General features: G+C 39.5%; 1 protein-coding gene across 20 annotated transcripts in view; it reads left to right on the forward strand.

The window, feature by feature from the left end:
• ANO10 (anoctamin 10) overlaps positions 1-27,959 on the forward strand; it is a 328,446-nt gene that overhangs the window by 227,517 nt on the left and 72,970 nt on the right. For 10 of the 20 annotated variants that reach the window (XM_063722557.1, XM_063722555.1, XM_063722556.1 and 7 more), the window contains one exon: positions 9,507-9,575. The exons of the other annotated variants lie outside the window; for them this stretch is intronic. In XM_063722557.1, the coding sequence (XP_063578627.1) occupies positions 9,507-9,575 (69 nt within the window). The remainder of the gene's footprint in view (positions 1-9,506; positions 9,576-27,959) is intronic. 20 annotated transcript variants of the gene reach the window in all.

Below are 27,959 nucleotides of genomic sequence, written 5' to 3' on the forward strand. Positions count from 1 at the left end.
TTTGAGATGGAGTCTTGCTCTGTCACCAGGCTGGAGTGCAGTGCAGTGATCTCAGCTCACTGCAACCTCCGCCTCCCGGGTTCAAGCAATTCCCCTGCCTCAGCCTCCCGAGTAGCTGGAACTACCGGCATGCACCACCACGCCTGGCTAATTTTTTGTATTTTAGTAGAGACAGGGTTTCACCATGTTGGCCGGGATGGTCTCGATCTCCTGACCTCATGATCCACCCTCCTCAGCCTCCCAAGGGTGCTGGGATTGCAGGCGTGAGCTACCATGCCCAGCCCGATTACTGTTGTTTTAACCCTTCACGTCAGATAGTGTTAGTCCTGTAACTTTGTTCTTTTTTCAAGTTGTTTTGCCATTCTGGATTCTCTGCATTCCCAGAGGAATTTTAAAATCAATTTGCTGATTCCTACAAAACTTTTTGAGATTGCATTTCAGTAGATTGATTTGGAGAAGATAAACTGACATTTTAACAATATTGAATGTTCTAATTCATGAACATTGTATATCTTTCCATTTATTTAGGTCCTCTTTAATTTTTCACAACAATATTTTATAGATTTATTTGACAGAATTTGTACATATTGTATTCATCCCTAAATATCCGTTTCCAATTTTAATTGCTGGTACAGTCATGTGCTGCATAACAACATTACAATCAATAATGAATCATATATACGACAGTGGTCTCATAAGATTATTTATTTATTTATTTTTGAGATGAATCTCACCCTGTTGTCCAGGCTGGAGTGCAGTGGTGCGATCTCAGCTCTGCCTCCCAGGTTGAATTGATTCTCTTGCCTCAGCCTCCAAGCAGCTGAGATTACAGGTGCCTGCTACCATACCTGGCTAATTTTTGTATTTTTAGTAGAGATGGGGTTTCACAATACCATATTTTTACTGTACCTTTTCTATGTTTATATATATTTAGATACACAAATATTTACCATTGTGTTACAACTGGGGACAGTATTTAGTATAGTAACGTGCTATACATTTTTGTAGCCTAGGAGCAATGGGCTATACCACATGGCCTAGGTGTGTAATAGACTGTCTAGGTTTGTGTAAATACTGTCTATGATGTTTATACTATGACAAAATCATCTTATGACATATTTCCCAGAATGTATATCCATTGTTAAGTGATGCATGACAGCAGACAGGAAGAAAATTGCTTTTTATGTTGACCTTTTATCCTGAAACTTTGCAAAATTTGCTTATTAGTGATAGTTTTAGTTATATAGGGTAAAACTTAGAATTTACTCTGTACATGACCACATCATCTGCAAATAAAAACAAATTATCTTCTTCATTTATAATCTATAGGTTCTTTGTTTACTTTTCTTGCCTGATTGCACTGGTTAGGACCTCCAGCAGAATGCTGAATAGGACTAGTAAAAGTTGTCATTCTTGTTTTGTTCCTGATTTTAAGGAAAAAGCAGTTAAGTTTTTACCATTAAGTATGATGTTAGTGACTCTCTTTCTCAGTATCTTTTTAAGATTGAGGAAATTTGCCTCTATTTCCGTTTTACTGAAACTTTATCCTGAATGACTACTGAATTTTGTCAAAAATTTTCTGTATATATTGATATGATGGATCATTTTTCCCCTTTATTCTGTTAATGTGTTGAATTATATTAAATAAGTTTCTAATGTAAATCCAACCTTGCATTTTTTTTTATATGGGGTCTCTGTCACTCAGGCTGAAGTGCAGTGGGACAGTTATGGCTCACTGCAACCTCAACCTCTTAGACTCAAGTGATTCTCTACCTCAGCCTCCCAAGTTGCTGGGACTATAGGCATGTGCCAACATGCCCGGCTAATTTTTTAATTTTTTGTAGCTACAGGGTCTTGCTGTGTTGACCAGGTTGGTCTCAAACTCCTGAGTTCAAGTGATCCTCCACCTTGGCCTCCTGAAGTGCTAGGATTACAGATGTGAGCCACCAAGCCTAGCCCAACCTTGCATTTCTGAAATATATACCACTTGTTCATATTTTATTAGAGATTGCTGGATTTCATGTTCTAATATTTTGCTAAAGAATTTTACGTCTATACTAATGAGAGATATTGGTCTGTGGTGGTCTTTTCTTGAAATGTTTTTGTCAGGTTTTGGTATCAGAATAATACTGTCCTCGTGAATGTCCCCTCCTTTTTTTTTCTGAGAGAGGCTGTGTAGGATTGATGTATTAGTCCGTTTTCAGGTTGCTGATAAAAACATACATTGGAAAATTTACAAAAGAAAGATGTTTAATTGGACTTACAGTTCAATATGGCTGAGGAAGCCTCATGATCATGGCGGAAGGCGAGGAAGAACAAGTCATGTCTTACATGGATGGTAGTAGGCAAAAAGAGAGAGCTTGTGCAGCGGAACTCCTCATGAGACTTATTCACTATCACGAGAACAACACGGGAAAGACTTGCCCCCATAATTCAGTTACCTCCTACCGGGTCCCTGCCACAACACATGGGAATTCAAGATGAGATTTGGGTAAGGACACAGCCAAACCATATCATTCTGTCCCTGACCCCTCCGAAATCTCACATCCTCTCATTTCAAAACCAATCATGCTTTCCCAACAGTCCCCTAAAGTCTTAGCTCATTTCAGCATTAACTCAGAAGTCCACAGTCCACTCATCCAAGACAAGGCAAGTCCCTTCCACCTATGAGTCTGTAAAATCAAAAGCAGGTCAGTTACTTCCTACATACAGTGGGGGTACAGGCATTGGGTAAATACAGCCATTCCAAATGGGAGAAATTTGCCAAAACAAAAGGGCTACAGGCCCCATGCAAGTCCAAAATCCAGCAGGGCAATAAAATCTTAAAGCTCCAAAATGATCTCCTTTGACTCCATGTCTCACATCCAGGTAATGCTGATGCAAGAGGTAGGTACTTAGCATTGAGCATAAGTACACTTTTGTGGCACCTGGGGTTGTATAATGTAAGCATTTAGGTCATGTTTTAAGCTTTAATTATAAATCCTTTCAATCCACAAGCTATTTTCTCTTCATAGCAAAATCTCCTTTGACTCCATGTCTCACATCCAGGTAATGATGATGCAAGAGCAGCTCTGCTCCTGTGGCTTTGCAGGGTACAGCCTCCCTCCTGGCTGCTTTCAGGGGCTGGTGTTGAGTGTCTGCAGCTTTTCCAGGTGCACAGTGAAAGCTGTCAGTGGATCTGCCATTCTCAGGTCTGGGGGACAGTGGCCCTCTTTTCACAGCTCCATTAGACAGTGCTCCAGTAGAGACTCTGTGTGGGGGCTCTGACCCCACATTTCCCTTCCTCAGTGCCCTAGCAAAGGTTCTCCATGAGAGCCCCGCCCCTGCAGCAAACTTCTGCCTGGATATCGAGGCGTTTCCATAGATCTTCTGAAATCTAGGCAGAGGCTCCCAAACCTCTGTTTTTTACTTCTGTGTGCTCACAGCCTCAACACCACGTGGAAGCTGCCAAGGCTTGGGGCTTGCACCCTCTGAAGCCATGGCCTGAGCTCTACATTGGCCCCTTTCAGCCACGGCTGGAGTGGCTGGGACACAGGACACCAAGTCCCTAGGCTGCACTCAGCATGGGTACCCTGGGCCTGGCCCACGAAATCCCTTTTCTTCCTAGGCCTCCTGGCCTGTGATGGGAGGGGCTGCCTCCCATCTGACATGCTCTGGAGACATTTTCACCATTGTCTTGGGGATTAACATTCAGCTCCTTGTTACTTATGCAAATTTCTGTAGCTGGCTTGAATTTCTCCTCAGAAAATGGGATTTTCTTTTCTATCACATTGTCAGGCTGCAAATTTTCCAAACTTTTATGCTCTGCTTCCCTTATAAAAATGAGTGCTAGGCCTGGTGTAGTGGCTTACACCTGTAATCCCAGCATTTTGGGAGGCCGAGGCGGGTGGATCACCTGAGGTCAGGAGTTCGAGACCAGCCTGACCAACATGGCAAAACCCCATCTCTACTAAAAATAGAAAAAATTAGCCAGGCGTCGTGGTGGGCGCCTGTAATCCCAGCAACTCGGGAGGCTGGGGCAGGAGACTCACTTGAACCCGGGAGGTGGAGGTTGCAGTGAGCCAAGATCGTGCCGTTGCACTCCAGCCTGGGTGACAAGAGCGAACCTCTGTCTCAAAAAACAAACAAACAAAATACTGAATGCTTTCAACAGCACCCAAGTCACCTCTTGAATGCTTTGCTGTTTAGAAATTTCTTCCACCAAATACCCTAAATCAACTCTCTCAAGCTCAAAGTTCCATGAATTCCTAGGGCAGGGGCAAAATGCCACCAGTCTCTTTGCTAAAGCATAACAAGAGTCACCTTTGCTCCAGTTCCCAACAAGTTTCTCATCTCCATCTGAGTCCACCTCAGCCTAGACCTTATTGTTCATATCACTATCAGCATTTTTGTCAAAGCCATTCAACAAGTCTCTAGGAAGTTCCAAACCTTCCCACATTTTCCTATCATCTTCTAAGCCCTCCTAACTGTTCGAACCTCTGCCTGTTACCCAGTTCCAAAATTGCTTCCACATTTTTGAGTATCTTTTCAGCAGCGCCCCATTCTACTGGTACCAGTTTACTGTATTAGTCCGTTTTCATGCTGTTGATAAAGACATACCTGAGATTGGGCAATTTACAAAAGAAGGAGGCTTAATTGGACTTAACAGTTCCACATGGCTGAGGAAGCCTCATGATCATGGCAGAAGGCAAGGAAGAGCAAATCACATCTTACATGAATGGCAGCAGGCAAAGGGAGAGAGCTTGTGCAGGGAACTCCTCTTTTTTAAACCATCATATCTTGTGAGACTTATTCCCTAACATGAGAACAGCACAGGAAAGACTTGCTGCAATGATTCAGTTACCTCCCACTGGGTCCCTCCCAGAACACATGGGAATTCAAGATGAGATTTGGGTGGGGACACAGCCAAACCATATCAATTGATAATATTTATTCCTTAAATGTTTTATATACTTTCCCAATAAAACTGTCTGGACCTGAGAAGATTTTCTGTTATGAATTCAATATCTTTAATAGATAGAGGGAGCTATTCAGATGTTCTGTTTCTTCCTATGTCAGTTTTGGTAATTTTGTTCCTTATTTGTTTATGTCATCTAAGTTTTTAAACTTACAGGTATAAAGTTGTTCACATTATTTTCTTGTTATGGTTTTAATTTCTATGGAACATTTAATGATATCTCCTTTTTTATTCCTGATATTGGTAATTTATGTCTTTCTTTTATTCTTAATTAGTTTAGCTAGAGGTTTATTAGTTTACTGATCTTTTTAAAAAACGTTTGTTCTTATTGATTTTCTTCTATTGATTAATTTCTATTTTACTGATTTTTACACTTTTAATATTTTCTTCATTTTTTCCTGTTTTTTTTTCTAGCCCCTTCTTAGTTCTATTATATGAAAGATTCTTAGATTAGATTCCTCAGCTTTTCTATTGAAGTTTTCATTTTGACAATCATATGGTAATTTCCAAGAACTCTTTCTGGCTTTTAATTATTCCTTTTCTGTGAGTGTCTGCTCTTGTTGTATGAATACAAGATTTTCTTAGTTCTCCTTGAGGCTGCTGTCCTTTTTTTTTTTAAAAAAAACCCTCTCTCCTGTTCTCAGAATTATCTGTGTTTCATCTGGATTCATTTTCTTCTTTTTTGCCATGGGGTATATGTGCATAGCTGTGTGTCTGTCTGATTTTCTTCATGAAGACTTTTCTCAAGTGTCTGGTGAGTCTTGGCTATCTGTTCATATTGAGAATTAGCCAGTAGCATGGCTGGCTCAGGCCTTCGTGATATGAGTGAGGTTTTCCAAGAGGCAAAGACTTTGCTTTATGATAGAAGACAAAGGGGAGAGGGGGAGGGTGCAGAATACACTGCCCATCCCCCTATGCCAGAATGTGGAAGGTGTTTTGAGCTCCCTTAGTCCTCCTATCTCCCACCCCAAGAAAGTTCACTTAATTTGTTTAGTAAAGATCTATTTTGTGTGTGCATGTGTGGCACATGTATGTATGTATGCATCTGAGAGTTACTTAGCTGCAGCCATTTGCACATAGGATTATAGGGAGAGATGAACTTCCATATCACTCTTCCTACCATTATGAGGGCGTTGTCCAGGTACGAAGCCTTTCCAAGGCTTTGCTGTACTGGTTGGCTTTTTCCATAGCCAAAGCCTGCCTCCATCTGGGTTCTAGGCTGTAATTTTCTACACTCAGTTTTATCATGCTATACTCTTTCATTTATTTTCTGATTTCCAGAAATTTATAGACTTTTCCTATGTGCTGATGGCCTTCTTCCCATTTCCCTCATTATTATGGATGCCTTTTTGTTTCTTTGCTGTTCTTTTGATGATCTCTCCAAATGGATATGAGAGATAAATGGAAATCTTCAACCTACCATCTAAACCAATGCATAGCATTCTTTTTAACTTCTTTATATAGTAGTTTATAATTTTCCTGATTCCTAATCCCATGCTGCCATTTACTGGTTTGTGACCCTGAGTAACTTGTTTAACTTCTCTGTGCCTGCTTTTTAAAATAGAGATAACAGTAGTACCTATGTCATAGGACTGTTGTAAGTACTAAATGAATTATTATATACAAAGCCCTTAGAATAACTTATAGCATAAATAAGCCCTATATAAATGCTTTCTGTATCATGGTTAGGTTGTGGTCTAATTGTGTAATTGTGCATGCCTACACTGGCTGGCTCTTCATTCCGCATTTGTGTGTTACAACAATGCTGTGGTGGGTGTCTCTGCTTAGTGTTCATACTCTTGGTATGTTGTAAGAATTTTTCCAGAAAAGGCAGAAGTTGCTGGAGGGAAGCATGAGTATATTCTAGATTTTCATGGAGACACCAGATTACTTTCTTTGCCCTCCAGCCAACTGTGGATGTGAGAATTCTCAATGGTTTTCATCTTTTTTTCCAAGCTGATGGACAAATGGGGATGGATAATGCACTTTGATCCCTCAGCTGCAGAGCTATAAAATAAATTAAACAGGTTAAATTAAATTTGTGCTTAGAATTCCTAATAATCATGAGCTGTAGACAAGGCTCACCTCACTCACAGGAGTGTGTACCTGAAGGAGGGCAGGGGCAGCTGGGATGGGCCACTGAGGAGTAGCTCAGCTGTCAGGGCCAACCATGATGGTGGAAGTGTTAAAACTAACCCGCCAGCCTGGAGCTCAGTCCCTCCTTCCATGGGCGAGCCCTCACTAGCTCCTACCATCTGAGGCACAAAAAGCACTTTCCCCCTTGAATGGTTGGAGGCCAGAGCAGAAGCTCCAGACAGGCACTGGCAGGAAGCACTCACTAGCTCTGGGCCAGTGGGAAGCACCTTCCTCAGGAGGGTCACACTCAGAAACTGGCAGCTCCATCATGCCTCTTAGCCATGTCACCTCTTGGCCACGTTCTCCTCTCCGCACTTGGAGCTTCCTCTCCACAAGTCATTCTTCTACTGGCAGATATTTCCGTGAGACTTCTGAAACCTTGTTTCATTGCCAGCAAGCCCTCCCTTACCCTTAGCCTCTTCACAGAAGACTATCTGTGGCCATCTCTCTGATAATACTATCTTGTTTGTTACTTACTGAATTGGATGATGCTCAATTTGGTTATCCTCCATTTACTAGGGAAGTGCATCAGGTAGAAATGGGATCTGAGCACTGACTGGTCCTTTTCCTTCAACACCGAATCCTGGAGCAAGTTGTGGCTACCAAAAGAAGAGAACAAAGGATAAAAACAACTTAGTGGCAGGAGGTGGGGTGGTGGTGGTTGGACAGAAAGCGAGTCGGGAAAAAAAAATTGAGAAGTGCCACCCTATGAGAGTGACACATGCAGCTAGGTATTGCTTCTAGAGCCCACCTAATGGCATTAAACAGTGCTGCCTTTCTGTTCTCATATATTTATGTTCCACCTGGTTACACATAACTCAAGGGGCTCAGAGACTTTGTTTCACTGTTGTAGAGACATTGATTTGGAAGCTCATGGCAAATAAGAAATCGGTTTAATCATCATCCTCAGCAAACTAACACAGGAACAGAAAACCAAACACCACATATTCTCACTCACAAGTGGGAGCTGAACAATGAGAACCCATAGACACAGGGAGGGGAATATTACACACCCGGGCCTGTCCAGGGGTAGGGGGAAAGGGGAGGGAGAGCATTAGGACAAATCCCTAATGTATGCAGAGCTTAAAACCTAGATAACGAGTTGATAGGTGCAGCAAAACACCATGGCACGTGTATACCTATATAACAAACCTGCACGTTCAGCACATGTATCCCAGAACTTAAAGTAAAAAAGAAAAAAAGAAGTCGGTTTAAGCCTAATGGGAGATTGAAAGCTCTCTGCGTTTCTTGTCTATGGCATCTTCATTTGATGTTAATAGGAATTTGTAATGCATAAGAGAATTCGTGTAGAAATATTTCCTATGTAGAAATATTTTCAGAATATTTTATTGTTATGGTAAGTAAAAGGAGGATGTGGAGGAATTTGATGGAGCAAATCAAATTATTTCAGCTTAAATTTAAAAACTTTGCAGGGCAACATGGTCTTATTGCTAGAAACATCTTTCCAAGAAGGAAAAAACAGGTATCCTGGGTTCTTTGTTAAACTTCTCCTTAGAACAGATTTTTATAAAATGTGTCTGTCTTTAAGGAGATTCATCTGTGGGATGCTATAAGGATCTTGTTGCACAGTGGTCTTCCTTGTAAGGGGTCTCTTGACTAGGACTCCGGGGTCAGCATTTATAACAAGCTTCCAGGCTTTTAATATTTTTTACAAATGACAAAGATTATATATAGCACAGTGGGGATATGTTGTCATCTCCCCTTTTATAGGTTAACAAGCTAGGAACAAAATGAGAGTTCTGACTCCTTTTCCAATGTGTGGTTGTCTACTGTCTTTGTTGCCTGGAGCTCAGTGTCACTCAATGAAAGGGAGACAAAGAAACTTAAGTGATTATTCCAAGATCCCACACAAACTCCTATAGGAATAGGAACAGGGTTGGGGGTGGGGGATAGGGGGGGCCCTTGCATCTTGGTTGATCAGACTACAAGCTCCTCAAGCCCCAGGTACACCACTGCAGAACTCTCCATGTTGCACTGAGCATTTCAAGTGGCAGCTCCTCAGAACACATTAGTTAATTTGATTTCCACCTGGTACTGATCTCCTCCTTGCAGTTGATTTTATTTTAGAGAGTAATTTGTAGTTTAGAGATGGCAAGCAAAAAGCTTGTAATGAATTAGGAGCCTATAGGAAACATACCTTTATTCTAAAGTAAAGCAAGTTTGGCTCTGTGTTCCCATCCAAATCTCATCTTGAATTGTAATTCCCACATATTGAGGGAGGGACCCGTGATCCCCACGTGTCGAGGGAGGGAGTGTGATTGAATCATGGGGGTGGTTTCCCCCATACTGTTCTCATGATAGTGAGTGAGTTCTCATGAGATCTGGTGGTTTTTATAAGTGTTTCATAGTTCCTCTCTTGCTCCCTTCTCTCTCCTGCTGCCTTCTGAAAAAGGTGCTTGCTTCCTCTTCACCTTCTGCCACGATTGTAAGTTTCCTGAGGCCTCCCCAGCCATGCAGAACTGTGAGTCAGTTAAACTTCTTTCCTTTGTAAATTACCCAGTCTCAGGGAGGTTCTTCATAGCAGTGTGAAAATGGACTAATACAAGCATGTTTTGCAGTAAGTTATTAACTGTCAGGGTTAACTTTGATATGTGTATTTAGCAATCTGCTAAGAGGCATTTTGTGTGCCAGGTTATTAACCACAGTGTCAAGTTCAATACCAAAGGAGTCTTTTTTATCTAGTTTCCTCCCTGACTTTATTTCAAAGCATAATCAAAGCTTTATTCTTCATTAGATTTAATATTAGCTAATTTAGTTTTTGGCAATTTTTATTCTAGTTTCTGTTATATACCATTCATAAATTGAAATGATTGTGCCAAAACATGTTAAGTTTATAGAATGGTAATGTACTGTTGGGTGCATTGTCATGGTACATTATAGATGGCTCTGGAGCAAGATTTACAAGTAATAAATACAAGAAAGTTGTAAGTATGAAAAATCTGTACTTACTGTGTTTCATTCATAAGAACACTGCTATCCGCTTTCCCCATGGCCACTACCACCTCAATTACACAAAACTAAAATGATCCTACTCTTTGCTTCATGTCGCAGACACCTTTGTAATTGTATTAATTCCTGCATCTGTGGCCCTCCCTTTTGTAGGCACCAATGGTATATTTGATATATGTCCTTCCCTTCCACCTTTCACTTATTTCAATTGTGGTGTTTGTGTGTGTTGTAATTAATGAGCATGGCTTTGGGCTCTGAATCTCTAATTCTTTTTCACTCAGTGTTTATGATATCTGTCTATGTGACTATATATGAATTTGGTTCATTGCTTCTGGCTGCTATGTAGATATCCATCTTCTGAATACACCAAAGTTTTCTTATCCATTTTCCTACCGACGGACAACTCTTTGCTTCTAAAGCCAGAGCTACATAAGGATGCACAGCGTTGTATTTGCTTCTTTGTGGATGTGTGCAAGAGCTTACCTCAGAGCACAGGTGAAGAAAATGCCCAGGTTTAGCAGATTTTTAGCATCTTTAAGGCAAAACTCAGTGCCATCAGTATAATATAGGACCTCTGGAGCTTTAAAATATATACATTTTGTATAAAAGGTGACACTCAAAAGTGTAGTTGAGAGTATCATTAATTATAAACTGCAGTGTCTGAAGATTCTATTTTTGTAGTGTCCTTTTCCTTTCCTCCTAATGACGGTGCAGGTGTTGGTGACCGCCGTACCTGCTCACCTGCTGAGCCCAGGTTCCCAGGGAGGGAGCCAGCCCAAGTTATTTGAGGAGTAGGCAAATGTAGCACGTCAATTTCTATTTAAAGAAATTATTTCATCACCTAGTAGGTACTTAAATGTATTTTTAATGTTACTCTTTTTGCTTTTCTTTATCCCTATGCATCATAAATTAGAGTTAACGCAAGTCTTTGTTCCTGTTGTTTATTGAACTTGCTGTAGAATAGCAGTGCTGGAATATGTTACTCTAACAAGTAAATACTGCATCATGTACCACAGGATATTATAATTTGTTTTTATATATCTTTATATATTCATCTTTGTGTCAGAATCTGTTGGAAAAAAAAAAGTTTTGGAACCAATGTTTGTTTGACTGATGGTGCTTGGAAAAATTTTAAGTGGAGTTTATTCAGAAACCCTGAGGAAAAGATCACACATGCAGACCAGCCCAGTGAAGTTTTGAGAGGGGTTCTCAGGGTGGTGAAAGGAGAAATAATCAACCAGTCAGAACAGTTAAATTAGCTGGCCCCAGAAAGGATCTGTGAGATGGAAGACGGCCCTCCTATCCTGCTAACTAGTTGATTTACAGTACCTAGCCTGGCTTACCCCAGGTCATTTCCCCCCATTCCTTAAGGACTTAAGGGCCTGACTCACCCCCTCTCTCTGCAGAACCTCTCTAATACACATACCTGTCACTCCTTCCACATCCATGGCTGCTGACATCCTTGACCTCTCCTCCACTGACCTGTCGTCCTTCTGATCTCAGTCTCCCACCTCCACAGTCATACCTTTGACTCGTGGCCTGCCTCACTTTAGATTCCTAATCACTGACCTCAAATAGCCCTCAATGCTGCTTGGCATGCATGTGTCTTTCCGTGGTCATTCTCTCTCCTGCCCTTCCACATGACTGTTTCATGCCTTCTCCTCCCTCAGTCCTCCAGTGCCTCCTTCCCTCCCTTGCTCTTGGCTCATGACCTTGCTTCCTACCTCACTGAGAAAATGGGCGCACTACATGAAAACTCCCGCCAGCTACACCACTTGCATGCATTTGTGCCCATGTATTTGACTTTTTCTCCTGTCACTGCAGATGGCCCACATCTGCGCCCCATGAGGGACACCTCCACACTCAGGGGCTGGATCCCATTCTCTTACATGTCTCCAGCACAGGCTCCAGGAGACTCCCTCACTCTCGCTTGCATTGTCTTTTTCCCTTTCTATAGGATCATCCTCATCGGTGCATAAACATGCTGTCATTTCTTCTACCCTGGGCTCACATTTCCCTCTAATTACTGCCTCATTTGTCTTTAAACAAAACTTGTGTAAATTGTTCATGCTTACTGTCTCCAATTCCTCTTCTTTCATATTATCTTGAACCATTAGTCCACTAAGACACCACTTCTGAAGGTCTCTGGTGATCAACACCTTGCTAATGCCATGGTCCTTTCTAAGGCCTCACCTTACCTGACTCCTCTCTCCTGGAAACACTGTTTTCATTCGATTTTCAGGTCCCTACATCACTTGCTTTTCCTCCTGCCTTTCTGACCACTCTTCTTTAGTGTCTCTTCTTCCTTCCCTCCCTCCATGTCTCCTCCCCTCCATTTCTCTCTTCCTCTCTCCCTTTTTTTTGTGTGTGTTTTGTTGTGTGTGCTTCTTGCCCACTCTCCCTCTCTGATGGCCAGACTGTCTTGGGCTCTGTTCTTGGGCCACCCTTCTGCTTTTGTCTGGTCTCAACACAGCAGCCAGAGTGGTTTTGTTAATAACCTTACACATCACTTCTCCATCCAGAAACCTCCAGCAGGTTCCCATCTGATTTAAAATAAAAGTCAATGTCCTCACTATGACTTTTGAAACCCTATAGAATCAGGCCCATGATTATCTCTCTGCCCTTATCATCAAATCCTCTCAACGTTCTTGCAATCCATTCCAGACACACAGGCCTTCCTCTGTGTTCCTTGAACAGCCAGGCTACTGCCTCAGGGCCTTTACATTTGCCTTTCCCTTGACCCAACATGCTTTTCCCCCAGAAGAAAGCCTGCCCAGTTTCCTTCCTTCAGGTCTTTATTAAGAGTCACCTTCCCCTGGCTGTCCTGTCTACATTTTAGTCCTCCTAACAAAACTTCCTCTTCTTTGTTGCATAAACTATGTATGTTACTTATGAATAGTTTAATTATATGTCTTCTCCAAAAAGGTAAGCTCCAGCTGTGCTTAAGTTTAGTTCCAATCTACAGCACCTAGAGAGTGTCTGGTATGTGGTAGTTGCCTACTGAGCATTTGATGAATGAATGCATATAAGCAGACACCTTAAGAAGGATACAATATGTAATACCGGCATAAGGACAGACTTATAGACCAATGCAATAGAATTGAGAGGCCAGAAATAAGCTCTCAAATATAGTGTTCAACAAGGGTGTCAAGATAATTGAATGAGGAAAGAATAATTTTTTCAACACATGGTGCTGGGACAACTGGATAGCCATATGCAAACGAATGAAATTGGATCCCTACCCCACACTATATGCAAAAAATAACTCAAAATAGATCAAAGACCTAAGTATAAGAGCCAAGACTAGAAAACTCTTAAGAAGAAACAAGGATGTAAATCTTTGTGATTTTGAATTAAACAGTGGTTCTTAGATGTGACACCAAAAGCACAAGCAATAAAAGAAAAAGAAGACAGGCCAGGTGCGGTGGCTCACGCCTGTAATCCCAGCACACTTTGGGAGGCCGAGGCGGGCAGATCATGAGGTCAGGAGATCGAGAACATCCTGGCTAACACAGTGAAACCCCGTCTGTACTAAAAATACAAAAAATTAGCCGGGCGCGGTGGTGGGTGCCTGTAGTCCCAGCTACTTGGGAGGCTGAGGCAGGAGAATGGCATGAACCCAGGTGGCAGAGCTTGCAAGTGAGCCAAGATCACGCCACTGCACTCCAGCCTGTGAGACAGAGCGAGACTCCTTCTCAAAAAAAAAAAAAAAAAAAAGGGAAAAGAAGATAAACTGGGCTTCATCAAAATTGAAACATTTTGCGCTTCGAAGGACACCACAGAAAGGTTGCAGATATTTGCAAATCACATATTTGAGAAGGAACTTGTATCTAGAATAATTAAAGAACTATTAAAACTCACAATTAACCCAATTAAAAAATGGGCAAAGGATCCGAATAGACATTTCTACAAAGAAGATTTTTTAAGTGGCCAGCAAGCACATGGAAAGATATTTACATCATTAGCCATCAGGGAACTACAGATCAAATCCACTATAAGATAATACTTTATACTCGTTAGCATAGATATAAACAAAAAGGCAAATAATAGCAACAAGATTTGGTGAGGATGTAGAGCAATTGAAACCCTTGTACACTGCTGGTGGGAATGTGAAATGGTACAGCCGCTGTGGAAAATGGTTTAGCATTTCCACTAAATGTTAACCATAGAGTTACTATGCAATCCAGCAATTCCACTCCTAGGTATATACCCAAGTGAAATAAAAACATATGTCTACACAAGAACTTGCACATTAATATTCATAGCAGCATTATTTGTGATAGCCTCAGATGGAAACAACCCAAATGTCCACCAACTGATGAATGGATAAATGAAATGTGGTTTATTTATACAATAGAATATTATTAGGCAATAAAAAGAAATGAACTAGTAATACATGCCACAACATGGATGAAACTTGAAAACACTATGCTAAGTGAAGGAAGCCCATCACAAAGGACCACATATTATATGATTCCATTTATGTGGAATTTCCAGAATAACTACTTTAATATAGAAAGTAGACTGGTGATTGCCTACGGGAGATAAGGGATTGGAAAATGACCATTAAGGGGCATAGACTTTTTGGAGGGTGTAAGGAAAATGACCTAAAATGTATTGTGGTGATAGTTGCACAAACTCTGAGTATACTAAAACGTATTGAATTATATACTTTCATTGGGAGAATTCTATGGTGTGTGAATCAATAAAGCTGTTGTTGGTTTTTTTTAAAACAAGAATACATTTACAAGCCTAGAGAGTGTTCTAATTCTTTTAGAATTGATCTACATCTACATTGGTATCCAAGAAGATTAAATGAATAAATAAATAAATTAAATAAATAAATAAATAAGTTAGAATTGTTCTATGGCCTATTTTATTAGTAACTAATCTTTAGCCTTTGAGGGTAGATTTGACTTTAGAATAGCCAAAAATAATTTAATACCAAATCTTGGGAGTTTATCGGTAGCCAAACTGCCTCATACAGTTGGGAGTAGAAAACCAACAACAGAAAGCCATTTTCACTTACTCACTGTGACTAGATAGATATCCAAGAGTTCCAAAAATCTTTTGTGACTTTGCAATTCCATTTCCCTAGACTAAGCATAGAGCCTCTCAAACTCAATGCTAAGTGAACCACAGTTATTTGAATGTGTAAGTTCTTGGGTGTTTCTTTAAACTTCATTTACATTACTTTATAGTCTTATCTAAGCGTATTTGGACTCCTCAGCTAAACTGCACCTTGTGTGCGAAAAAATTGTTTTGTATTTCTTTTGCAAATCCTCCTACCCACCCCCTAATCCCCACCCTTCATCTCTAACCACCACCACCTAGACAAAGCCATAAAAAAGGTGATTTAAAATCCTCATTTTAAAATTTTTTTTTTCTTTTTCTTTTATTATTATTATTATTATTATTATACTTTAGGTTTTATGGTACATGTGCGCAATGTGCAGGTAAGTTACATATGTATACATGTGCCATGCTGGTGCGCTGCACCCGCCAACTCGTCATCTAGCATTAGGTATATCTCCCAATGCTATCCCTCCCCCCTCCCCCCACCCCACAACAGTCCCCAAAGTGTGATGTTCCCCTTCCTGTGTCCATGTGTTCTCATTGTTCAATTCCCACCTATGAGTGAGAATATGCGGTGTTTGGTTTTTTGTTCTTGCGATAGTTTACTGAGAATGATGATTTCCAATTTCATCCATGTCCCTACAAAGGACGTGAACTCATCATTTTTTATGGCTGCATAGTATTCCATGGATGTGAGGGCGATCTGGCTGCGACATCTGTCACCCCATTGATCGCCAGGGTTGATTCGGCTGATCTGGCTGGCTAGGCGGGTGTCCCCTTTCTCCCTCTCCGCTCCATGTGCGTCCCTCCCGAAGCTGCGCGCTCGGTCGAAGAGGACGACCATCCCCGATAGAGGAGGACCGGTCTTCGGTCAAGGGTATACAAGTAGCTGCGCTCCCCTGCTAGAACCTCCAAACAAGCTCTCAAGGTCCATAGGCTCATTTTAAAATTGATTACTGTCACAGGTCAGGTTTCCCAGCAAGCAAACTCTGAGATGGAGACTAGTGTGCAGGACTTTCATTAGAGAAAGCTCTTGAGAATCAACACTTGAAAGGGATGGGAAAGGAAGCCAATTGAACAGAGGGAGAAGCTGGGCAACAGAGCCTCAGCTGATTTCATAGGGAGCTCTGAAGCTGGAATGGCCAGGTTATTATTTTCCATCCCGATAGACTAGTCAGTGGGTACAGCAGCCTCAGGAGACAGAAGCGAGTGTGGTCAAGGTGGCTCTCTTCAGCTCAGGTGTGTCTTCTAGTAGCCCTTGCAGCAGCTGGGAGAATAATTCCTTCAGTTCTGATGGGACATCTCGGCAGCACGTCCCAGCATTCTCTGAAGTTCCCTTATACTCTGAGTGTTGCCTCTCTCAAGGTCCAACTCCTTAAGCAACTGTTCCTGCAAGGATGTGCTTAGGGACCATGATTCAAAGTAATCTCGACATTATAAACTTCAGATTTGTGCTGTGATATACTTTGAAAATAGGGAGTTTCTTCTAATCATATTGGCATTAACTTTATGACTATATAAGATATCAGTGCTATATTATAAAGCCTAAGCAATAGAAAAAAATGCCTGGACTTGGCAGATACCTAATCCATTTATAGAAGTTCATCTGTGAATGGATTAGAAGCTTAAGGAACTTATGACCAAAATGCAGTTTTTCAGGACTCTGCCAAAGTTTGAAGGAAGTGCTTTTTGAACTGTAATCTATTACATTACAAAAAGATGACATAAATGTTCTCATCAATATTTTCCAGAGTGCAGGGTACCTTTCTTATGACTTTAGTTCACATGGACTTGAATATCAAATTCAGGAATCTTATTTCAGGTTTATCACTTGGTTTATAAAAGTGTGTGGCAAATGACAGTTATTGACATATCATTTCCTTATCATAACCAGGGAATTATCTGAGACATATAATTCTGGCATAGGTGAAAAGCTAGATATGTAATTTTTCTTTTTTTTCTTTTTTTGAGATGGAATTTCACTCTTGTCGTCCAGGCTGGAGTGCAATGGCACCATCTCAGCTCACTGCAACCTCCGCCTCCTGGGTTCAAGCAATTCTCTTGCCTCAGCGACCCGAGTAGCTGGGATTACAGGTGTCCGCCACCACGCCTGGCTAATTTTTGTATTTTTAGTAGAGATGGTGTCTCACTATGTTGCCCAGGCTGGTCTTGAACTCCTGACCTCAGGTCTTCTGCCCACCTCGCCCTCCCAAAGTGCTGGGATTACAGGCATGAGCCACTGTGCCTGACTGATATATAATTTTTCACAGCCGTCAGGGCTCAGATTTTTCATGCTGTAAATTATATTCATATTTTTTCTACTTTATTCCCGAAAAAAATTCAAATATTTTTCTACTTTATTCTAAAAACAGTGGCAGAAACTAGTAGAATAAAAGTCAACTGCTTACCCATATACCTGCAGTGAACGTTTGGAATTTGAAATTAAAAACATAACACCATTTACATTAGCTCCAAAAAAATACAGTACTTAGGTGTAAATCTAAAAAGAAATGTACAAATATAGATGAGAAAAACTGCTAAACTCTACTGAAAGAAATCAAAGAAAATATAAATAAATGGAGAGATATCCCATGTTTATGGATGGGAGGATTCTCTATTAAGAAGTCAGTTCTTCTCAATTTGATGTGTACATTGAACACAATCTCCATCAAAATCCAAGCAAGTTATTTTATGGATATTGACAAACTGATTCTATTGTTTATGTGGAGTGGCAAAAGACCCAAAAGAGCCAACACAATGCTGAAGAAAAACAAAGTCAGAGGACTGGCAGTAACCAACTTCGAGACTTGCTGTAAAGCTACAGTAATGAAGACACTGTGGTATTGGTGAAAGAATAGACAAATAAATAAATGGGACAAAACAGCCCCAAAATAGATCTACTATTGGCAAAGGCAGTTGAATGGAGAAAGGATAGTCCTTTCAACAAAGGGTGCTGTAACAACTGGACATCACGTACAAAAAAAAAAAAAAAAATGAATCTAGATAGGGACCTTATACCTTTAACAAAAATTAATCCCAAATGGATCAGAAACCTAAATGTAAGACACAAAACTATAAAACTTCTAGAAGATAACATAAGAGAAAATCTGGGTGTTCTAGGGTTTGGTAATTAATTACTTTTTAAATTCAGCTCCAAAAGCATGAAAGAAATAATTTATAAGTTAAACTTCTTCAAAATTAAAAAGTTCTTCTCTGCAAAAGAGAATGAAAAAAGCCAAAAAACCGGGAGAAAATATTTGCAAAATACGTAAATGATAAAGTGATAAAATCCAAAATATACAAAAAAACTCTTGAAACTCAACAATGAGAAAACAACCCAGCCAGGCATGGTGGCTCACGCCTGTAATCTCAGCATTTTGGGAGGCCAAGGTGGGTGGATCATTTGAGGTCAGGAGATAGAGACCATCCTGGCTAACACAGTGAAACCCAGTCCCTACTAAAAATACAAAACTTAGGCAGGCATGGCATGGTGGTGGGTACCTGTAATCTCAGCTACTAAGGAGGCTGAGGCAGGAGAATCACTTGAACCCGGGAGGCAGAAGTTGCAATGAGCCGAGATCGCACCACTGCACTCCAGCCTGGGTGACAGAGTGAGACTCCATCTCCAAAAAAAAAAAAAAAAAAAAAGAAAGAAAACAATCCATAAACAAACAATCCAATAGCTCAGTCATTGCTGTGCAAAAGCAAAATGGTACAGCCACTTTGGAGGACAGTTTGGCAGTTTCTTAGAAAACTAAGCATACTTTTACCATATGATTTAGCAGCCATGCTCCTTGGTATTTACCCAAATGGGTTGAAAACTTATGTCCATACACAAACCTGCAGATGGATGTTTATAGCAGCTTTATTCATGATTGTCCAAACTTGGGAGCAACCAAGATGTCCTTCAGTAGATGATTGGATAAAATTATGTTGTACATCTATATGAGGGAATAATAATCACTGTTAAGAAGAAGAAATGAGCTATCAAGCCATGAAAAGACATGGAGGGACCTTAAATGCCTGTTCCTAAGTGGAAGAAGTCAGTCTGAAAAGGCTATATACTGTGTGATTCCAAATATATAACACTTTAGAAAAGACAAAACTGTAGAGACAGTAAAAAGATCAGTGGCAGCTGGGAGTTGAGGGGGAGGGAAGAGATGCAAGGGAAGAAGTGTGGAATGAATAAGTGAACCACAGGGGTTTTTAGGGCAGTAAAACTATCATGTATGATACTGTAATGGTGGATGCATGACCTGATGTATGTCTCAGCTCAGGCTGCTATAACAGAATACCAGACCAAGTGGCCTAAATGACATTTATTTTTCATGCTTCCGGAAGTTGAGAAGTCCAAGATTAAGATGCTGGCAGATTTTATTCTTAGGCCTTCTTGAATCCTCATGTGGTAGACAGAGGAAGCTCTATGTCTCTCTTCTATTTCTTATCTGGGCATTATCCCATCGTTGGCGCTCCATCCTTATGACCTTGTCTAAACCTAATTACCTCCCGAGCACCCTACTTCCTAAAACCATCATGTTGGAGGTTAGCACTTCAAAATGTGAATTTGTGGAGACACAAAAATTCAAGCCATAACAATGCATTTGTGAAAACCTGTATAGTGAACCCTAATGTAAACTATGGGCCTTGGTTAATAATAATGTATCAGTATTGGTTCATCAATTGTAGCAGATGAACAATACAAATGTTAGACCTTAATAATAGGGGAAACTGGGAGAATGAGGGGTATACAGCAACTCTCTACTTTCTGTGTAGTTTTTCTACAAAACTAAAACTGCTTTAAAAAATAAGATCTCTTAATAAAAAATAGTAGAACTTCGTTAGGATTTAACATGGTCTAATATATAGATCAAATTTAAGCCAAAAAATAAGTTATTTGTACTTGTAAAGAACTGGAATCAGTGTCTTTCTTCTTTCTTCCCCTTTCTCCAATCCCTCAACCTTCTCAAATGCTTTTCATTATGAACAGAAAGTTTACAAAAAAAGCAAAATGCAAATGGCTGTTGAGTGTGTGAATAGGTGCTCAACATCATTCAGAGTAAGATAGGCAAGTGGAAACTAAACTGAAACACCTGTTGTCACCTTATCAGATTGGCAGAAATCCACCAGAGAGATATTACCTTGGGTCGACAAGGCTGTGGAGGACCAGGCAGTCTCATATTCAGCTGTTGATTGTACATGCGTGCTTAATACCATGTACAGAACAATTTGACAGAATCTACTTAAATTACAACTGTGTATATCCTTTGACCCAGCAGTTCTGTCTTTGGGAATGTCTTCCACAAATATACTTGCCTGTGCACAAAATGACAAATGTTGGAGGAAATTTATTGCAGCACCCTTACTAATAACAAAAATATTGGAAATAGTGTAAATGTCCATCACTGGTTGATAAAGTATGGGTGCTGTCAAGGTACTAATATGGAAAGATCTCTAATATTAGGAAATACAAAAAAGGAAAATGCTGAACAATATTTCTGTATGCTCCTTTTATATAAAAATGGAGAAAATATTAATATATTCTGATTGTACATGTGGGCAGGAGGCACAGTGGGGCATTGGGAAGATAAGGGCAGGGGTAGGGGTATCACTATATACCTTTTTTCCTAACCATGTGACCGTATTACCTTCAAACTATAGTTCAAAAAGATATAGGTATATACATTTTTTAATAATAAATTCAGAAAAGCTAGGATAAATCGCTTTTGCTGTTGTTAAACCTTAAAAGTTATTTTTATCTACCTATGAATATTTATCTTCCCTTGAGTGTTTTCGGTATGGCAAGTTCTGACTTGTTAAAAGTGATTGTTATTGTCATTTTGTAACTGAGAGGGTCTCCCTAGTGAAAACCTGACTTTCTCAAAGAAGTAGTTCAAATTTCTCCTTACTTTTCTGACAGTAGTGTGCCTCAAGCATATCTTAAGAACATAACAAGTAATAAACCATAAGCCAGTATTTTCTTCATGAAAATATATCAGTGGAGAACAGAAAATGTTATCTTTGAAAAAAATATGTAGTTATAAAAAGTTTTAGCTCTTTTTTTGTTACAAACTCTCTGTTCAATTGTATGAAGTTGCTCTCTCTCAGAGCAAAGACTTGCCAGTTGGCTTTACTTCTTTCATCCCCTTTCTTCTATATCCACTGCCTCTGTACATTTTTCCCACTTCCCTTGCTCTGACAAAGATATCAAAAGTTACATTAAAGCAAAACCTGAGAAGCTTGAGTTACTGCTGATAAGTTCAACAAGGAGTAGATTTAAATGCAATCTGAGAAGTAGAAGATGGGAAGCATTCCTTCCTGAATCCACATGCTCTGTTAGGCCCTAAGGCACAATGAAATGTAGGACATGAACCCTGGGCCCCGAAGCTGATGACAGTGGAGGTCACAAAGTGATCACCCACTCTAAGAATTTTACACACAGTGTTATCTATACGTTTCTCTCTCTGCCAGGCTTCTTGTCTTTACTCTCATCAGTGTTTGGATAGCTTCTGACAGAACAAAGGCTGGGTTTGGTGTTCTGTAATCCCAGCTCTTTGGGAGGCTGTGGGAAGATTGCTTGAGCTCAGGAGTTCAAGACCAGCCTGGGCAACGTGGCAAAACCTCATCCCTACAAAAACTACAAATATTAGCTGGGTGTGGTGGTGCACACCTGTAATCCCAGCTACTCTGGAGGCTGAGGTGGGAAGATCACTTGAGCTCGGCAAGCAGAGGTTGTAGTGAGCTGAGATAGTGCCACTACATAGCCTGGGTGACAGAGTGAGACCCCGTCTCAAAAACAAAAAATACCAAAGAAAAAAAAAAAAAAAAAAAAGCATTGCTTGTGTTGTAGGCAATGATATTTCTAATGTAAGGAAACATGGTCATAGATTTGGGAGATGTAGGTCGTTTTCAGGATATTCACCCTTAACCTGAGAACTGGTTTAGCAGATTTTGCTGAGTTGTTTTTAGATGATTTGTTTGGAATCCTGGTTTAATTATTCATTGTTTGACCTGTGATTTTGGGATAAATATATATGATAAAGTCTTTTTAAAATAAAGGTTTTAATTTTAAGATAGTTTTAGATTACAGAAAAGTTAACAAGCTAGAACTGATAGTTCCCATATACTCCATAGCTAGTTTCCCCTACTTTTAACATCTAACACTGGTATGGTACACTTGTTATAATTAGTGAACAACTATTAATATGTTATTATTAACTAAAGTTCATGCTTTATTCAGATTTCCTTAGTTTTTATCTGATAAGACTCATCTTGTATATTTCCTGCCTTGGTCCTAGACTCAGCCATTTTTCCAAGGAGCTCTGGTTCCTTTGTTTTGGAGAATGGTATTAGAAACCAAGATCTGTGTGCATCTCTTAACTGTTTTTTTTTTTCCTTTTCTTTTTTTTTTTGAGACAAAGTCTCCCTCTGTAGCCCAGGCTGGAGTGCAGTGGTGCAATCTTGGCTCACTGCAAGCTCCTCCTCCCGGGTTCATGCCATTTTCCTGCCTCAGCCTACCGAGTAGCTGGGACTACAGGCACCTGTCACCACGTTTTTTTCACCGTGTTAGCCAGGATGGTCTCAATTTCCTGACCTTGTGATCCACCCGCCTTGGCCTCCCAGCATCTCTTAACTTTTAACCTGAATCCCTCTATTTAAGATGGATTTCTTGCAGTTAACGTAGTTGAGCCTTGCTTTTTATTCTAACTCTGACATTCTTTGTCTTTGAATCAGTATATAGTCCACCCGGAGTGTCCTGCACCCTGCCCTCCTCGCCATGACTGTGTCAGGTGACCAAAGGAGGTCGATTGTGTGTTCTCCTTGCACTGTTGTAGAGCCACCCACTTTCCTGTGGCCCCTGCGGTACCACATCTGCCTTACAGCTAACAGTTTAAGGTTTACAAGTGTGTATTTCTCTATTGTGACTTAAATTCTCACTTGATACAATTAAAGTAAATGAAGTAAGTATATAGTAGAATGAAATCATAATCTTAAGATATCACTTTGCTTTGTAGGCCTTAGTTAGAGAATATTTCCGGGCACACAGTTTTTATATGTTCCTTGGTTTTTTTACTTGTCAAGTGATCAAAATAATTGTTGAAAAAACAAAGCAAGCTCCAAATCACACATAACCCTCTTACAGATTTTATTTCCTTTCACCATCATCAAATCTGCTCTAGAAACTGCCTTGTGCATGAAATGTGGCTCTGAATGAGAGGAAAACAAACTTTAACACATGTAAATTGCTTTAAGCTGTATAAGATGTGTTCTTTGGTGACACAGGGCATGCCAAAGGCTTGAAAGCCAGCTTTCTCACCCCAGGGACAAATGACAACCTCATCATTCAGTGTCCCTCAACTACAAGAAGCCTCTTGATTAGCAGGTCCCTACAATGGAGACTGTATTTTAAGAGAGAAGAGCCGATGAGACACATGATTTAATTTGTCTGTAACCCTTTAGATTATTTGGTCTAATTGATATTTCCCCCAATCACCTTTTCTATTAAATGATGAAATAGAGAAGGAGCCGGGTGCAGTGACTCATGCCTGCAATCCCAGCACTTTGGGAAGCCAAGGCAGGTGGATCACCTGAGGTCAGGAGTTTGAGACCAGCCTGGCCAACATGGTGAAACCCGTCTCTACTAAAAATACAAAAAAATTAGCCAGGCATGGTGGTGCACGCCTGTAATCCCAGCTACTCAGGAGGCTGAGGCAGGAGAATCATTGGAACCTGGGAGGTGGAGGTTGCAGTGAGCCGAGACTGTGCCATTGCACTCCAGCCTGGGCAACAAGAGTGAAACTCCGTCAAAAAAAAAAAAGAAAAGAAAGAAAGGAAGGAAGGAAGTAAAATATTTTTCATGCTTTCATACTGACCAGTTCTCCCTCTCTCATTGTTTTGACTCTCCTAACATATTCTCTTTTTTCCCTGTGTACTTCTTTTAGATTCCAGCTTTCTATTAATATTTATTGAGACTCAGAAACCAATACCCCCAAATACTGCACTTTGACATGCTGAACTGAAAAGGGAGCCTCAAGGTTTCTCTGACCTCCCCCATACCGTCTCTCCTAAAGCATCGGATTCTCTAAAGTTCCCTTGTCTGCCTAAAGTCCAGACCTACCAAAGAAGAAAACAATTAACTGCTGGTCACTTCCCTGAGTTCTCATTAACTGAATCCATATCACATCTTTTCTCCTGTTAATCTGCTTTTTGTGAGTTGTTTTTTCAGCAAATCTTCAGGGGTTTGCTGTACATCTTTTAAGTCCAACTCTTTGTTCACTTGACTGATCTTGGGAAGTCACCCATGCAGGCAGCCCAGAGGCCTAGGCCTTTTGTGATATTAGCGATTCCCTGTCATTCCCTGTGTGGATCATCAGCACACCAGGAATGGAGCTTGGTTGGAGTGAAGCAAGAGGAGCTGGGTCATAGACGCAGCCCTGCCCTGAAGACGTCTTCTCAGGGTGTCCACCAGGGCATAGGGCCTGAAGACACTGCCAGAGAATTCCTTTTAAACTCCAGAGAAGAGTCCTAGTCATTATGTTATTGAGGCACACATTTTGTGATGCTTTCTCATCTTTTAACAAATTCATTTGAGTTAATTAACTGATTATAAATAGAGTTTTCAGTCTTTCTATACAATCTATACCAAAGGATGGCAAACCCCAGCCAAAGGACCAAATCCTCCTGCCACCTATTATTAAAGTTGTATTGGCACCCAGCTGCACCCATTTGTTTATATATTCTGCTTTTCATGTTGCAAGGAATGGCAGAGTTGAGTAATTGCGACAGAGATTGTGTGGCTACAAAGCCTAAAATATTTACTCTGTGGCCTTTTAAGAAGTTTGCTGACCCTGTTGGAGATTAAGAATCTTTTGTGATAGAAATTGCATTGAATCTATAGATCACTTTGGGTGATACACACATTTTAACAATATTAAGAGTTCTAATACAGCACATGAACACAGAATGTCTTCTCATTTATTTGTGTCTTATTCAATTTCTTGTGGCAATGTTTTGTGGTTTCAGTGTACACGTTTTTCATCTCCTTGGTTACATTTATCCCTGAGTATTTTAGTATTTTTATTCTTTTTGATGCTATTGTAAAAATGATTGATTTCTCAATTTCCTTTTCAAATTGTTCATTGTTAGTATATAGAAATGTAACTGATTTTTGTGTGTTGATTTTGTATTCTACAATTCTGCTGAGTTCATTTATTAGTTCTAATGGGTGTGTGTGTGTGTGTATGTGTGCAGAATTAGGGTTGTCTACATTTAAAACAATGTAATCCACAAACAGATATAATTTTACTACTTTCCAATTTGGATACCTTTTATTTATTTTTATTTATTTATTTTCTTAATTGCTCTGCCAATTAAGAAAGTACTGGACTTCCAGTACTTTGTTGACAAGAAGTGGCAAGACTAAGCATTCCTCGCCATGTTCCTGATCTTAGAGGGAAAGCTTTCAGTTTTCCATCATTTGGTATGACGTTAGCTCTAGGCTTTTTCATATATAACCTTTAGTATGTTAAGGTAATTTCTTTTTACTCCTAGTTTGTTGAGTGTTTTTATCATGAAAGGGTTTTGAATTTTGTCGTATACTTTTTTTGCATCAATTGAAATAATGTGGTTTGTCCTTCATTCTGTTAGTGTGGTGTATTATGTTGATTGGTTTACATATGTTGTTCCATCCTTGTAGTTCAAGAATAAATCCCACTTGGTCATGCTGCGTAATTTTTTTAATGTGTTGTTGAATTTGGTTTGCTAGTATTTTGTTAAGGAATTTGCATCAATATTGATTAGGGATATTGGACTATAGTTTTCTTTTTTTAATTATGTCTTTGGTTTTGGTATCACAGTGATATTGACCTCATAAGATGAGTCTGGAAGTATTCCCTTCTTCTCAGTGTTTTGGAAGAATTGGAGATGTATTGGTGGTAATTCTTCTTTAAATGTTTGGTGGAATTCACCCATGAAGCTCTCTGGTCCCGGGCTTTTCTTTGTTGGTAGGTTTTTTATTACTGATTCAATCTCCTTACTAGTATAGTTCTGTTCAGATTTTTTTTCTTCATGATTCAGTTTTGGTAGGTTGCATGTTTCTAGGAATTTATTTATTTCTAGTTTATCCAGTTTATTGGTGTATAATTGTTCTTAGTAGTGTCTTATATTTTGTTTCTGTGGCATCAGTTGTAATGTTTCTTCTTACATTTCTGATTTTTGGTATATGAATCTTCTTTTTCTTCATTACTCTAGCTAAGGATTTGTTAATTTTGTTGATCTTTTCGAAAGACTAACTCTTACTTTTGTTGATTTTTTTTTGTTGTTGTTTTTCTATTCTCTGTTTTATTTATTTTTGCTCTCATCTTTATTATTTCCTTTCTTCTGCTAACTTTAGTTTGTTCTTTTTGTAGTTTCTTGAGGTTAAAGTCAAGTTATTGACTTGAGATCTTTCTTTTTTTTATAATGTAAGTATTTACCACTATAAACTTCCCTCTTAGTACTGTCATTGCTATGTCCCATAAGTTTTGATATGTTGTGGTTTTGTTTTCATTTGCTTCAAGATATTTTCTAATTTCCTTTGTGATGTCTTATTTGACTCATTGGTTGTTCAAGAGTGTGTTAATTTCCACAATTTGTTAATTTTCCAGTTTCCTTTTGCTTTTGATTTCTAGTTCCATTCCGTTTTGGTCAGAAATTATACGTGGTATGATTTCAGTCTTTTTAAATTTGTTAAGGCTTGTTTTGTGGCCTAAGGTATGATTTGTACTGGAGAATCTTTTATATGTACTTGAGAAGAATGTTTATTCTGTTGTTACTGGGTAGAGTGTTCTGTATATATCTATCTATTAGGTTAAATTGGTCTGTGATGTTAAGTCCTCTGTTTCCTTATTGATCTTATGTCTGATTGTTTTATCCATTATTGAAGTGCAGTATTGAAATCTCCTACTACTATTGTATTAGTGTTCATTTCTCCCTTTAATTCTGTCAATATTTGTTTCATATATTTGGTTACTCTGATGTTAGATGCATATACAATTATAATTGTTATACCTTCCTAGTAAATTGGCCCTTTCATTTTTACATAATATCCTCATTTGTCTCTTATAACAGTTTGTTAATTAAAGTCTGTTTTTTCTGATGTAAGTATGTTCATTCCGGCTCTCTTTTTGTTGCCATTTTCATGGTAAATGAAAATGAGCATTTTTCCTCATTCTTTCACTTTCATTGTATGTATGTCTTTACATCTGCAGGTAATTGGATCTTGTTGTTGTTGGTTTTTTTAAAAATCCATTCAGCCACTCTATGTCTTTTGATCAGGGAGTTTAACCCATTTACACTTAAAGTAATTACTGATAGAGCAGACTTACAATTGCCGTTTTGTTCATTGCTTTCAGTATGTCTTGTAATTATTTTGCTGTACTTTTTCTGTCTTGCTGCCTTCCTTTGTATTTTGTTGATTTTTTTTTTTTGTAGGAACTTGCTTTGATTCCTTTCTCATTTTCTTTTTTGTGTTTTTTTACAGGTATTTTCTTTGTAGTTATCATGGGGATTACATAAAATATCTTATAGTTTAAACTGATAAAAACTTTAGTAGCATGCAAAAAAATCTTGTTTACATTTTCCCCTCACCAATTTTATTATCAATGTCACAAATAACTATTTCTTTTTTGAGACAGGGTCTCACTCTGTCACTCAGGCTGGAATGGAGTGGCACAATCACAGCTCACTGCAACCACAACTTCCCTGGGCTCAGGTGATCCTCCCACCCCAGCCTCCCAAGCAGCTTGAACTATAGGCATGGGCCACCATGCTTGGCTAAATTTTG

The sequence above is a fragment of the Pongo abelii genome, chromosome 2 (assembly GCF_028885655.2).
Source record: "Pongo abelii isolate AG06213 chromosome 2, NHGRI_mPonAbe1-v2.0_pri, whole genome shotgun sequence".
In the NCBI taxonomy this organism is placed as follows: domain Eukaryota; kingdom Metazoa; phylum Chordata; class Mammalia; order Primates; family Hominidae; genus Pongo; species Pongo abelii.